General features: G+C 39.9%; 1 protein-coding gene across 3 annotated transcripts in view; it reads left to right on the plus strand.

Moving 5' to 3' along the window:
- The window catches only part of AOAH (acyloxyacyl hydrolase), a 189,698-nt gene that overhangs the window by 18,030 nt on the left and 156,811 nt on the right, over positions 1–14,857 (plus strand). For 2 of the 3 annotated variants that reach the window (XM_069461844.1, XM_069461843.1), the window contains exon 2: positions 7,475–7,570. The exons of the other annotated variant lie outside the window; for it this stretch is intronic. In XM_069461844.1, coding sequence (XP_069317945.1) covers positions 7,475–7,570 — 96 coding nt within the window. The remainder of the gene's footprint in view (positions 1–7,474; positions 7,571–14,857) is intronic. 3 annotated transcript variants of the gene reach the window in all.

Genomic DNA, 14,857 nt, shown 5'->3' on the forward strand with positions numbered 1-14,857 from the left:
CACTCTAAGATTTTTGGCATTTAACTCTGAAAGAGTTCAAAGAACTGAGTGACATTGCTATATCAAAAGTCCTTCCATTCCCATCTACTTATTTAAGTAAGTATGTTTCTCATCACATCTTGAAAAATGAAAAATAGGAACAAAAGTGATGCTGAATCTTATCTCATTATCTTACATGAATAAATAATATTTTTCAACAGATATAAGTACTATTAATAATTAAAAAGCCTCAAGAATTTCACTAAGAGGTACAATTTCAATAAAATTTTACCTTCATCATTTAATAATCATTTATCAAATTGGCAATATATATTGTTTAGATAAGTTAATTTTACTAACAAAGAAAACTCTATCCAGAAGATTTTTTAATACTTAAGAGTGTTATAGGCCAGGTGCAGTGGCTCATGCCTATAATCCTAGTGCTCTGGGAGGGCAAAGTGGGAGGATTTCTTGAGGTCAGGAGTTCAAGTCCAGCCTGAGCAAGAGAGAGACCCCATCTTTACTAAAAATAGAAAAAATTAGCCAGGTGTGGTGGCATAAGCCTGTAGTCCCAGCTACTGGGGAGGCTGAGGCAGGAGGGTCTCTTGAGCCCAGGAGTTTGAGTTTGCAGTGAGCTTTGATGACACCACTGTACTTTACCCTGGGTGACAGAGTGAGACTCTGTCTCAAAAAAAAAAAAAAAATACTTAGAGTGTTATAATCACAGAAAATTAAAATTTTTATTTAAATTTTATACATATTTTTAGTGTTGATAGGTATAAAAATGTGATCAATGAAATACTTTCAACCAAAAAAAAATCACATTGGGGCAAAATTCTATAGTGGAAAAAGAATTCAAGGGGGTAGACTTTTCACTGAAATAGAATCCAAGGAGACGAATTCTCAATGCAAAATTTCTCACTGTGAAAGAAGAGTTTGATCACATATTTTTTAAATGGATGAGAGTAGGTATAAGTCACTAAAGCATTTAGATTCTTTTGGATACATATGAAAGTATAATGTAGCAGTTCTATTGTAATATTTACAATCTGCCCAAAATTACACCCTTTGCAACTATTTAAATTGATATCCATTAATAATTTCTTAATATCCATTAAAATGTGGAAGGGGTACATGGTTTTTCTAATTCTTTTAGGCGATACAGAGCAAAACATTTGGAAACCACTGAACCGTGCTGCAGACTCTACAGCACGAAGCTGGTGCTCTGTAGTATGACCTTCAAGGTTCTTCACAGTGTAGCCCCTTCCTGATCACTCGTCCCTTCCCATGGACCCTGAATTCTAGCCTTGGCCAACTCTTCTCTTTCTTACCTTCAAGTCTTTTTAAAAAATGCTACTACTATGTCCCTGGAAAGCCTTTTCTGTCTTTTTTTGATGAACGAGGTCCTCCTCTCCCTTAAGGCTCAGCTCTTCCAAGAAGCCATCACTGGCGACCCCAGGCAGAGTTCATTTCTTCCTCCTCTGTGCTCCCAAAGCACTCACAGCTCCCTCTAGCACAACACAGGCTGCTGGATTGTCATTTAGGCGTCAGTCTTCCCTGCTGCTCTGTGTCTTCTCTCATTCACCTTCGCATCCTTAAGCTCCTGAGTGCATAGCAGGTGCTCATAAGTGTGTGCTGAATAAGTAATAGGATGGATGAGTCCTGGCATCTCCACTCCCATTTCTTTATCATTAATTTTTTATATATTTCTAAATTAGTTAAACCAGTCATCCTGTGTCTCTCAGCACAGCCTGCTAGTTTCTTCTTCCTGCCTTGCTTGGGCCTGCTCCCCCTTCGGTGCCCTCAGCCTCACTTTCACCAGTACTTGTCCATCATGCTCCCTCTCGTTGCCTATGTTCTTGGCAAACTCGGCAGTTTGGAACTCACTGAGCATTTTCTCATAAAAACAATGTTCTGCACAGCCTAGTCCACCCAAATGTAGTCAAAGGACTGGATATGTACAATAAAAGAAAATTCATCCCTAGAAAAGTAAAAATGTTGTTGAAAATGCCACACATTTTTCAAAGATGAGTTTCTGTGTTTTTATTTTTTAAAGGGTTCGTGGAGAATATGTCCCTTCCCAGTGGATGTCTCAGCAAGAGGGAGAGGGGCTAACATTTGTTAAATGCCTACTCTGTTCTAGGCATCTTGTGCATTTTATGTGATGTGTCACTTAAGCCTCGCGACAGTTTTGCCAGGGGCGTCAGATAGCCTTTGCTGTATTAAAGACCACCCTACACTTGCACAGCGATCATTTGTTAGCTTATGATTCTGTGAGCTGAACACACCTGGGTGATTCTTCAGCTGGTCTCCCCGGGGCTCACTCCGGCAGCTGCACTCAGCTGGTAGACGGCGGAATGGCAGGGTCTGGATAATCTAGAATGGCCTTGCCCATAAATCTGGTAGTTGGCAGGCAGTTGGCGGTAGGTCACCTTTTATGGGGCCTTTCCAGCAGGCTGGCTCAGGCTCACGGCTACAGTGTTGAAGAAGGCAAAAGCGGAAGCTTTCTGAGGGCTTAGTTCCAATCTGACAGACTGCCCCTCCCTCCACATGCTACTGATCAAAGCAAGTCACAAGGCCAGATTCAAAGGGCTGGGAAAGAAACACCACCTCTTTATGGGAGGCAGTGCAGAAAATTTGTGGTCATCTTCAATATAACACAAGGGGCATTATTATTCCATTCTGTGCATGCCAAAATCCAGGTTTAGACAGTTTTACTGTCCTGCCAAACACCAGCTAAGAAAAGCAGGAGCTAAGCCCAGGTCCGCCTGGCCTCCCAATTCCCCTACTCCTACTGTACCATAGCATCTCAAGTAACCTTCATTTCCCTCCCTTCCATTCCCTTTCCTTCTCCTCCAGACTCTGAGAGGAGGAAGCAGACGAAAAGGTCGAAGGTGCAGGATGATTCGTACCTGGGTTGTGTGCCACCATCTCCGGCTTGGTAACTAGTATCTTAGGGAAACAAGGCTGGCAGTAGGATACATTTTAAGTGATTATTTTCATAAGTTTCTTTCTTGTTTTCCTTTCATTTCACCAAATGTAGTGGTGTTCAAGTTGCATCTCTTCTGCTTATTGGCCACATACCAGGCAAGGCACTTAACCACTCTGAGCCTCTGTGTGCTCATCTGTAAAATGAGAGTGATCATTCCTGTGTCTATGAGTTGTTGTGAAGTTTGAATGAGACGCTAATGTATGTAAAAACACTTTGAAAACTGTAGGGCACACTCTGGCAACGTGATGAATTATTTATGCCGCTACTCAGGGTCAAAAAGGAAGTGCGGTCACGCTGACGGTGGCTCTGACAACTCCAGGTGCTTTCAAGGCTTTTCAATGAAGTGCAGGCTTCAGACAAATAGGAAATCTGATAGACCGCTCTCCGCAGTTGGCTGCATTTCCAGCCAGCACAGATATGATTATAATTAGTTTCAAGAGTTCTGTTTCACTTCAAAAGGATTCCATGGCACAATCTGCAGTGTACCTGAGATATGTGGCCAGAAGTCGATTCCTGTGGCAGGTGTTTTTATTCGTGCCCATTTGCTTTTTTTTTTTTTTTTTTTTTATTATTTTAAACACTGTCAGGAGTGTCTGTTCTATTCTATTCATTATTTCTCAGATGCCAGGTGAGAAGAGATTTTCCATATGTAAGTTTCAAGACGGTCACCACTGAGCAAAATGCATAGCTCTTGCTCCCCCCCTCACTCTCTAAATGAACAGCAACCCGGGCAAACTCGCTTTAACAGAGCCAGGCCTTTTATTAGCAGAGAATAGCCTGTAATGGGAGGAATTACTCTGTCCATGCATCCCTCCCAGGGAAAACATTCGTTAACCTGTCAAAGAAGTGAAACCTCTTATCAGAAACTGTAGAAAAGTCAATTTCTTCATTCTCGCTGCTAAAGGATTCAGAACATACCTCACTGCAGACCTTAAATTAACAGTGCAACTGGAAGGAGAGTCGAGCCCACTGGAGTCAGGCGGAGACGGCCAAGTGCGCAGGACTCCCAATCAAAGCTGAGCCCAACCCGGGCGTTCACTATTTCAAACCCCGATACCTGCTTTTCTGCAGGGTCCTTTTCATCATCGTAGCTCTTCCCTAGGCAAAGTGATGATAGTGGTAAAATCCACCCAGTCTTCAGAGACAGATGACTTTTTTTGGCTTCTTTTTATCTATCTAATGATATTCCAATTTTAGCCAGCAATGCTAAGGAGCCATGACAGTCACAAGAGTCCTTGATGGGATTTCTCTGAGTAAAACTCAGAAGAAAAGCCCAGATCCGCAAGTACAAAGAAGCAGGTTGGTCTTGAGCAGCCCAATTTGCTTTATATTCATCTTTCTAAGCCATGGATTAAAACAAATGCAAATATGTGCCGGAGTTGAATTTTCAGGGAAAGGAAACAGCATCCAAAGTTTACGATCATTGAGGTCGCTAGGAATGGACACTCCTCAAGGACAAATTTCAGTGAAGGTTACCTTAAGCTCCATGCTCACCCAATATTCCTGCTACACTGAACTATTGTAAGTTTTCGATTCCTGCATCTCATCCAGACTACTATACCATTGATTGTAAGAAACTATTATTTTAGGTACCAATGAGAAAGAAAAGTTGCTACTAATTAAATTGTGGAAAATACGGAGAAAGCTATTATATCATGCTCTTTCAGACCAAGTCTTGTTTCTCTCTTAAGAGCACCTTTTCTTCCACCTGCTCTGTCATAGTCTCTCCAAAATCACATTCCACCTAGCATTTGACTGATATTTACCATCCAGTTCATAGGATTTGGGGAAGTATATTGTGAGCCCCCTATGGGGGGATCATATTCTATCCATCTGGGGGCCCATCAAAGCCATGTGAGGACACAACACTTATGCCCTTTTGCGCCTTCCACCACGTGAGGATGCAGCAAGAGGCGCCATCTATGAAGCAGAAAGCAAGACTTCACCAGACACAAAATCTGCTGGTGCCTTGATCTTGGACTTCCCAGCATTCAGAACTGTGAGCAATAAATTTCTATTATTTATAAATTACTCAGTCTAAAGTATTTTGTTATAGCAGCAAGAATGGACTAAGACACAACCCAGCTCCCCTGTATTCTTCTTTGATTGTGAGCTGCATGTCATGACCATTAGCAACAGAAGTTGATTGCCTGCCTGGCTCAAGAGAGGGCACTGGTTGCTTCACACCAAAATGAGAAGTGGAGCAATGTCCAGAAGTGGAGACTGGAACACAGAGGAAGCAACGTGGGTGAGACGACTGAGCTGGGAAGCAACTATAGGTGCATCCATTAGCCCTTTGTAGGGATATCTCAGCGACAGACAACTGAAGTGTTACTCACGTGGCTCTCAAGTCAGTGTACCCCAAGCCAGTAAGCATCTCTTCCCTCCATCCTCTGAGCCAGGCACTGTGCCAGGCACTCAAAGTTAGAGATGGTAAGACCCCATTCCTGCCCTCAAGGAACTTATGGTTTAACTTTAAACTCTTAAAAATGAAGTTCCAGAAAGATAGGTACCTTGTTCAAAGTCACACTGTTTGTAAGTGGCTGATTTGAACCCAAGTTTTTTTTCAAAGCCTCTCCAACTACCCCAGATCTTCTTATCACATAGCAATATAATTACTTATCATTGTTCTTCACTTGCAATTGTTAAAATTTATTTAGCTTCACCCAACTTAATGGCGATTAACAGAGACATAAATCAGGGTGTAAAAGTATATTACAAATGTTGAAAATATTCCTATGTATTAAATATATTTGACATATTGAAAATAAAAGTGAAATTTCTTATCTCTAGGTGAGTTGAGTGATGTTTATTACCTTTTTTATACTGTACTGTATTTTCAAATTTTTCAAAAATGATATTACATTGTGTTCATATTTTTGAAAACTTATTTTTTCAAATAAAACAAATTTATATGAAAATGCTTTTAGATCATGAAGTGCTAATAAATGTCAGCTAGTAAACTCCTTGCAATGTAAGGAGATCCTCCAAGGTCATGCATGAGGTTAAAAAACAGCCAATCGACCTCGATAGTGGATGGTGACAAAGGCACCAGCAAGCGGATGCTCTTGGAGCCCAGTAAGACCACGGTTATCAAGATTTTGCTATCTCAGATTCAGCGAGCCTCTCTTTGCCAAGACAGAGGGGACAGAACAATCAAGGCCAAAGTATCACCAGACATTGCAGCATCTAGAAAGGTGAAAATTTCTCCGTCCTTCATTGGAAATTCCTCATTTTATAGAAGGTTTTATTTCTTTCTGTCTAAAAATGCCCAATTGTATTGTTCACATCTGTTATCAGCCACCTTCCCTCAAGGAATCCTGGTGGGGATTTAGTTTTAATGACACTAGACATGTGAATTGGGTCCCCAGTGCCTTAAGCAGAGGGACAATAGTGAGCCTACTACTGGGCCCAGGCACCCTGGAACAACTTCATGTTGGGTGTCAACCTTCCCTCGCCGCCTTAGACATGAACCTCTGCTAATACGTGTCCGTTCTTCTTATTGCAATGAGATCTGACAATTTCCTTTCACATACTTACTGATCTTCGACCAACCAGTTGTGTATAGGAGAATAAATGTCACTTTCCTTTGGAAAAAGGAGGTTTGGGCTTCCCCAGCAGTTCTTTAAATCAAGGCAAGCGCTAGAATCTTCTATGAATGTCAGCCTAGCAGCTCTGGACATTCATACTTATCATATATCAATAGTGGCAGAAGGGACATATTCCTAACTTAATGTAATCCCCTTCTACACACATATCGTGTTGGTGCATGCTTTCCAGTAGTGTGCTTTATAGCTGGGAGGTGAAATAATATTTTACAATGTGTTATAATTTCAAAGGCACACTCAGTTTCACTTTTACCTCATTTAATCATCACAGCAGCCCTATGGGAAACATATTATTACCTACTTCACAAGGAGGAAACCAAGGCTCAGAAAGGCTGCATGATGAGTCCAAGAATACAAAGTCAGGACTCAATCCCAGATCTTATGACTTTAAATGTCAGGCAATTTCTACCACTTTTCCAAAATTAAAATTTTGACCCCGGGTCTCCTGGTATGCAAGAGAATGTGTAGGATAGAAATGATCTTATTCACAAGGAAGCAGAAAGGAGAGAAAGAGGGGAAGAGAGAAGCTAATATCTATTGAGCTTCTACCTTGTGTGGGCTGTTTTCCTTGCACTTTCTCATTGAAGCATCCTCTCTTTCTCCCATGTGATTGAAAAGAAATGGAAATTAAGCAAGATTAAATTACTTTCCCAAATTCATATAGCTCACCGGTGGCAAAACTGGACTGACATCTCCAGGCCTTCTGATTCCCAAACCCACAGTCTTCTCGCCACATTTTATATTTTACTACAACTCACAGTGCATTTACACACAGAGAAGATTTTAAAAGGCAAATAACAAATAAAAATTTTGTGTTTTGGAACACTTTCTTTCCCCTGGCCCCTCCAGCCAGTTTTCCTGTGACACTGTTGACATGTTCTTCTGCTCTCTGCAGGGTGTGTGCTGGTGGTATCCGTGATTGACCAGCTGGCTCAAGTTCACAACTCAACAGTGGAGGCCGCGATGGAGAGACTATGCAGCTACCTGCCTGGTGAGTATGGAAAGGGTCATGCCACCATGGCGCTGCTTGTCTTCCCACTCATGGGTCAGCATAACTGAGTGTGTACCTTGCATGTGCTTATGGAGCAGAATCAGATCGTGTTGTTTCTGTGGGTGGATGTTCTTATGGGGCTCATAGAAATTAAAATGGGGAAAAAAAAAAACACTCTAGGAAATTTCTCCCAGACATTCAGTATCCATCATGGCAGAATGAAATTGCTGTGGACGTTTAGGGAATAAAATGTTGAATGGCCAATTGTCGTTTTATATGTCACATTAATAATGATTTGTTCACCTAGTGATCATTGCCTTAAGTACTAAGAAATCAAAATAATGAATAATTTTCAATAATTTTTTTGTTAACTTGACCAACATATACATACTAAGATGCATACACAGACCTACCAACACAGAGTTTTAGACTAGGAAGACAACTGATCTCAAAAACCCAAGGGTAAAATAATCTGGAACATTCCATTGATTTGAACTGGATTACAATAAAGTCCTTTAAACATTCTGCAAAAGAAGAAACTGATTGGTGGTTCGAACAAGTTGTATGTTTGTTTTTCAGTGTTAGCAGAAAAAAATTGTTAACTCTATTTCCCTGATAGAATACTGTTAAACTTGAACAGTCGTAATGAATAAACTTCTTTGAGAGTCAAATTTTTATTCTCTTAATGGGAACTAATTCATCAAGGATGCCCACATTATTTTTTCTGTTAAGCAAAGTAGTTTGGCTAATGGTGGTTTTACCTTTGATTTATTTAGTACATTTTGCCAATAGCACCGAAGCATTTTCAGAGTATTAACTGCATGCGGTTGCAATATGCATTCACATGCTAAAATGTTTAGAATTCAAAAATAAATAGTAGGAGAGGGTAATATACAAACTCACGTGTTTACAGTGTCCCAAATGGACCATTGTTAAGATTTTGACATATTTACATCAAAATTACATCTTTCTACTGTGAAATTAAACCATGGCAGATAAACCTGAAACCCTTTGTCTTCCCCTATGCTCCGTTCCATTCTCTCCCCACATCCCTAGAAGGAACCACCCATTGAACTCAATGGGTCTCCTTCTTGTCAGATTTTATACTTACACATTTACTCATGTGAACCCATAAACAAGGTGTAGTATTGTTCTGCCAGTGATTTTTTTAAATCTTGTCTTGGAAAAAAGAAGACAAACATAGAAAATCATGCAAAGCAAATGTATAGCTTCAACAGTTATTGAAAGGTGAGCACCCTTGTGAATATATAGAGTTTACAAGGGTAACGGACAGATAGAGCCTCCTCAGAAGGCCCTGCCATGTCCCCATCCTCCCTCTCCCACAAAAGAACAATGTCCTGAACTTTATGGTAACCATTTTCTTGCCTTTCTTTATAGTTTTATCACCCGCATGGGCATCCCTAGACACCATAACCTTGCCCAGTATTTAATTTTTTGATGTCTTTTAAGTCTATTTTAACCAACAAGTTTCCTTTCCACCCCTTCCATTTTCTTATAATATAGCTGTGGAATTGGACCTGTAGAGATTCCCACAGTCTGGATGGTGCTGATTGTATTCCTGTGTTTTAACTGAGTCTGTTTCTCTGTACTATTTCCTGAAAATTGGCACCTTGACCAAAGGCTTGATCAGACTCCAGTTTGATTCCTTTGGCAAGAGTATAAATGGGATTGTTTTCTTAACAGCCCTATTTTCTTTTGGTGAGAAATAATATTTCAAGACCCCAGTCTGCATGCTCATTGCCACTGAGTTGACCATTCTTTCTAGGCCTCTCAGTGGACAGCAGTAGGAAATAGATGCATATAAATTTACGTGAATAATTTTTAAGATAAAATATCTGAGGCATTCATACCAATATTTCAAATTCAAATTCAGAATTACAGATGTTTTTACCTTAATCTCTTCTGTATAATAGCTTTATTTCCTTTTTTCCACACGAAGTCTCTCTTTTCACACAAAGTTTTGGTTGTCAAGGATAAAAGGATTGATAGAATTAAAATATCCCATAAATACTCATTTATGTATCCCTCATTGTGCATATAACAGTCCCAGAATATCAGTTCTAATGCTGCCATTATTAATATATTTTATCTTTATTGAATGCCTTTCCACCTTCTCCACCCTTTTCATCATTGTACTACATTGTCTGAGTATAAGAGTTACTCCATAAAATACTTGTTTCTTTTTTGCTCTCATTTGGTCTTAGCTCCATCAGCAACTGTGTGATTAATGTTCACCACCAGCCCTTATGTGGATGTCTCCTTAGTTGAGTTGTTGTCTAAAGTTCATTCCTCAGGAAGGGTTCATGAGAACAACATTCCCTGAATCCTTGCATGTTGGTAGTAGGCTGTCTTTACCCTTTATACCTGGAAGTCAATGTTTTTCTGTATATAAAAATCCTTGGCTTACAATTTCTTTCCCTAAGCATCTTAAATATATTATTAAAAAGCCAACTGATAATCTAATTTTCTTTTGTAAGTCATTTGCTGTTTTTGCCTTGAAATTCAGAGGATTTTTTTTTCCTATAAAGCTTAGTTATCTAGAGTATGTCTTGGTGTTAGCTGTTGTGTATTGATGTTCCCAGGCATGCAGTGCACTCTCTCAATGTAATTTCAAATGTATGTTTTCTAATTTTAGGAAAGTTTTTAGCATTTGTTCAGTTTCCTTGGTTTGGTTTTTTTCTTCTGGGATTTCTGTTATTCATATTTTGAATTATCTTTGCCTGTCTTCAATATTTTACCTATCTCTTAAATACCTTTTATCTCTTCTTTTTTATCTTAAAATTGTTCTTCCTTTTCACCTTCTGTTTCACTTAAAACATCATCTATTGTTTTACTGTTTTTGTGTTCATTCTAGTTTAGACTTCACTTCTTTGTTAATTTTTTTATCCTTCCCCGAATTCTTTTATTCCATCTCTGAGTTTTTCTAATTCTGATCTGCTGTTCTTTCATGTCTTACACCATTTTATTAATGCCTCTTAGCTCGTTTGGAAATAATATGCTATGTTTTGATCTCTTTTTTTGGCATGATTTTCTGGCATGCTTCTACTATCTGTAGGGATGTTATTCTGTTCCTTCCTCTTTTTTTTTTTCTTATAATAACTTTGTATGGGAGTTGACCCAGATACATTTCTGCTGCTCATTTTTATGTGAAATTAGTTTTCAAAAACTCTTAGAGAGAGAGGGGGTTCAGGGTAGTTTTTCTAAATGCACAGAGCCCCTTCCTCTGTTGTTTTGGGGTAGTGTTTAAAAAAATGATGACAGCTTGCTTTGGGGGGTTTCCTGACTCCGTTCCCCCACCACTTTTATCTGGACATTCTCTCTACCTTATTTCTAGTCAGCTCAATTTTTATCCCCAACCCAGCAGTTTCTCCTCACTGTGGGCCCTGTCCTCGGAGGGAGCTCCTATGGGTCTGTTTCTAGAGTCTGTGAGAACCACACCACTCCAGCCCCTTAGCCCTTCTACCTGTGAGCTCCCTGCACTCACCAGCTATCACAGTGGGCAAAAGCCCTCCCGGTTTCAGCCGCTGCTCTCTGATTGGCCCTATCTCAATACCTATCAGCTATTCATGGATTCTCCTGTTCTCAGGTTTATCTGACATCCATCACTTTCCTTTACTTTCTCTGGTACATAAGTTGATGACCCACAGGTTTTGTGGTTGTGAAGTGGTTGAGCCTTACCTACTTGCATGTTGGGGTTCGTGGAGATACCTAGTTTTGTGGTAACTGTTATCTGTTGGGTTTTGGTTTTGTTACACAGGTGCTTTTGTGTGTGTATGTGGAGATTCAAAGAGATTCCAAAATTCCACTGCCTCAGGCCGGGCGCGGTGGCTCACGCCTGTAATCCTAGCACTTTGGGAGGCCGAGGTGGGCGGATCGTTTGAGCTCAGGAGTTCGAGACCAGCCTGAGCAAGAGCGAGACCCCATCTCTACTAAAAATAGAAAGAAATTATATGGACAGCTAAAAATATATATAGAAAAAATTAGCCGGGCATGGTGGTGCATGCCTGTAGTCCCAGCTACTCGGGAGGCTGAGACAGGAGGATCGCTTGAGCTCAGGAGTTTGAGGTTGCTGTGAGCTAGGCTGACGCCACGGCACTCACTCTAGCCTGGGCAACAGAGTGAGACTCTGTCTAAAAAAAAAAAAAAAAAAAAAAAAAAAAAAAACAAAATTCCACTGCCTCCACCATCATCTTTCCATAATTCTTCTCTGCAGAGGCTGTAATTTTACATCAATGGTCTGTTGTATGCATTGCTGTGCAACTTTTGTTTTTCATTCAACATTACGTTTTTAATATCTATACATGTTAAGATATATAGACCTAGGTCAATCCTCTTAATTGCTTTATAGTTCTTTACCATATAAATGTTCTATGTTTTATTTATCTCCCTATCTGAACATTCATATTCTGTTATAAACCTTACTTGATATTTTCACAGCTGTAACTTAGACAAGATGAGAGAAAATATTATTACCATTTTACAAAAGGAAAAAAAGGGAAGAACAGTTACAAGTATCACTAGGCCTTGCTTTAACTGGTTGACATTTCTGTCTGGTAGACCACACTGACAGGTATAACCATTGGTACCTTGAGTTTAACACTCTCTCTTTAGGCAAATTTGTATCGTTCAAAGGTGAAAGACTGACTAAAACTCCTATTTCCTGCGTTATCCCCTCTTCTTAATGTGTTAGCAAAATATAAAACAACTTGAAACAAGGTTGCTGAGCTTCAAGGTACCACCCTGGCTCCTCCTGACTTAGAACAGCAAATGTCAGAGTCTGGAGGTAAAATGAGAGGCGAAAAGGCAGGTTCTGGTGAAGTGGAAGTTGACATTTCACCGAGGGAAACAAGGTAGATATTTCCGGTTTCAATGGTGGGTTGCCTTTGCAACTGGTGCAATTTCAAAGGATTAAGAAAGCTGTCTGGAATTATTTTCATTTTATCAATTAACATTTTACCTCCAGATGAAAATACAACACTCAGTTCAGGTTAAAGGGTCATTACATTTGACAGATGGAAAGGCGGGTTGGGCAGTATTGTTTGATTCTACGGCTGTGGAAAACAGCGTGCAGAATGGTTGTGCAAATTGTATCGGATGACAAAGACAGACTGTCTCCAAGCTCAGGATTTTTCCCAGAAATGTAACAGGCTTGGCTCACAGAGTCTGTGTGAACCTGATATTGCCTCTGTCTGGTAAGCAGGAGAATGGGTTGGGGGGAGGTACAAGGAGGTGAAATTGTGCACGTAAACACACAGTTATTTTTTAAAAAATGCTTTTTAAGTGTTACTTTCACCTCCAAAGCTAAACAAGTGCAAAATAAAACATAACCTTAGCAGGGAAATCACGTAAGCAACATCGCTGAGAATAATCTCTCAGTAAATTATGTTGCCCTTCCCTGTGCCTGCGAAGACAGACTTTTTCAAATTGTGCAAAGCATTCATGACCTTCAGTTTCACCCACTGCTTTTGCCTCCGGCTCTCATTAGTAAACACCTTGGAAGAATCTCAGAATTGTTAATGGAAAAATGATTAATGGAATTGTTCTCATTAGGGGTCAACAGAATCAGATGCCCTGAGAGCCTTGCCAGAACTTCACTTTCTTGGGTCACCTATGCAAATATCTTATCTCGATGAAATATGATAGTTAAAAACTCATGGAGACTGAAAATGGAGAAGGCAACCCTCCTCATACTCTGTAGGTTCTGAAAATCTACATGCATCCTGGAATTCATGTCACAAAATTGTGTGGTCAGTTGGTCTCACTAGGTTTCAGGTTTCCCATAGTTAATGTACAACAATACCTGAGATACCTGCAGCAAATAAGGCATCAAATAAAATGTCCTCAGCATATTGTAAGGTATGCTATGAATAGCAAGGGCTTTTGGAGTAAAAGATTTTAACCTCGGTTGATTGATGTGTCTGTGATCTTAAGTTCTCTAAGCCTCGATGTTCTTTCCTATAAAATGAGGATAAAAATAACCACTCCCTCAAAAGATTCTTAGGAGAATGGAAATAATAGTAAACATGAAGGTGACTTATACGTTGGAATGTCCTACGTTTTATTTACACACACATGTGTATACACCTAATGGACGATGACTGCTCAATTGGTCTTTTTTTAACCCTTTTTTGCCCTTTAGAATAGCCACACTTTCTTTTTTCCTATGCTGTTCCAAGTCCCTACCATTTGAATATGTAGAAATTAAATACTCTCGTACCTTCCTAGTCACAGGCAGGGGTTAACAGTATAATTTTTACGTTAAGTAAGTTACTTTCAATATGTTAAGGCCAATCTTTTCTTCAGTTGTATCAATAGCTGTCAGGGTACCATCCGATCATGGCTTACAGAGTATAGCTGGCTCTTTATGGAGATTTTGCCAATTTCTGCTCTGCATCTTCCGAGTTGATCTTAGAATCTCATGTCCCTCATCAGCCATTGCTCCTGGGGCCTCTCAAGCTAACAATCACAGACTCCATTAGAAGAAACTGATCGTTCCAGTGGTCCTGCTGAGATTGTGGGGAGAAGCCTGCGGCCATACACTTTTACTTGAGCTGAACAGAATTCTAAGAAACACACACACACACGTACAAGCACCTCTTATCTTATGGGAAATAAGATGAATTTTCTCTGCCTTTTGGCCAGTACTGCAAGTTTATCAAAAAGCACTGCAATGTCCATTTTTAAATTGCTCTGCTCTAGGCTAAGCTAGTTCTGCCTTAGCAATACTTTAAACTTGCTTCCAAAGTGACTTGCTTCCTCACTTAATTTTGACTATCTCTTATAAAAGTCTCCAAACTTAGCAGACGTGATAGTGAAGGGACCCAGATCCTACACCCACATTTTTCAGATGTGGAATTGAAAGTCCGGAGAGGGAATTGAAACTCCAAGATCAGAAGCCAGCGGGCTGGTGAAGGAACTCGGGTCTCTGAGTGCTATGACATGAGAGCTTCTTAACCCTCTGCACGATGGCCTGCCTAAAAAGAAGCACTCAAGGGGGAGGGTATATGTTTTTAAAACAGTTTTATTAAGATAGAACTTACATACCATACAATTCACCCGTTTAAACTATACAATTCAGTGGCCTTTAGTATATTCTCAGTTATGCATCCAAAATCACAATCTATTTTAGAATATTTTCGTTATACCTAAATGAAACTCCATGCCCCCTAGCCATCACCCCTAAACACCATTCTCCCCAGCCCTAAGCAACCGATAGTCTACTTTCTGTCTCTGTGAATTTGCCTATTCTGGGAATTTCATTTAAAT

This window comes from Eulemur rufifrons, chromosome 29, assembly GCF_041146395.1.
Source record: "Eulemur rufifrons isolate Redbay chromosome 29, OSU_ERuf_1, whole genome shotgun sequence".
NCBI lineage: Eukaryota > Metazoa > Chordata > Mammalia > Primates > Lemuridae > Eulemur > Eulemur rufifrons.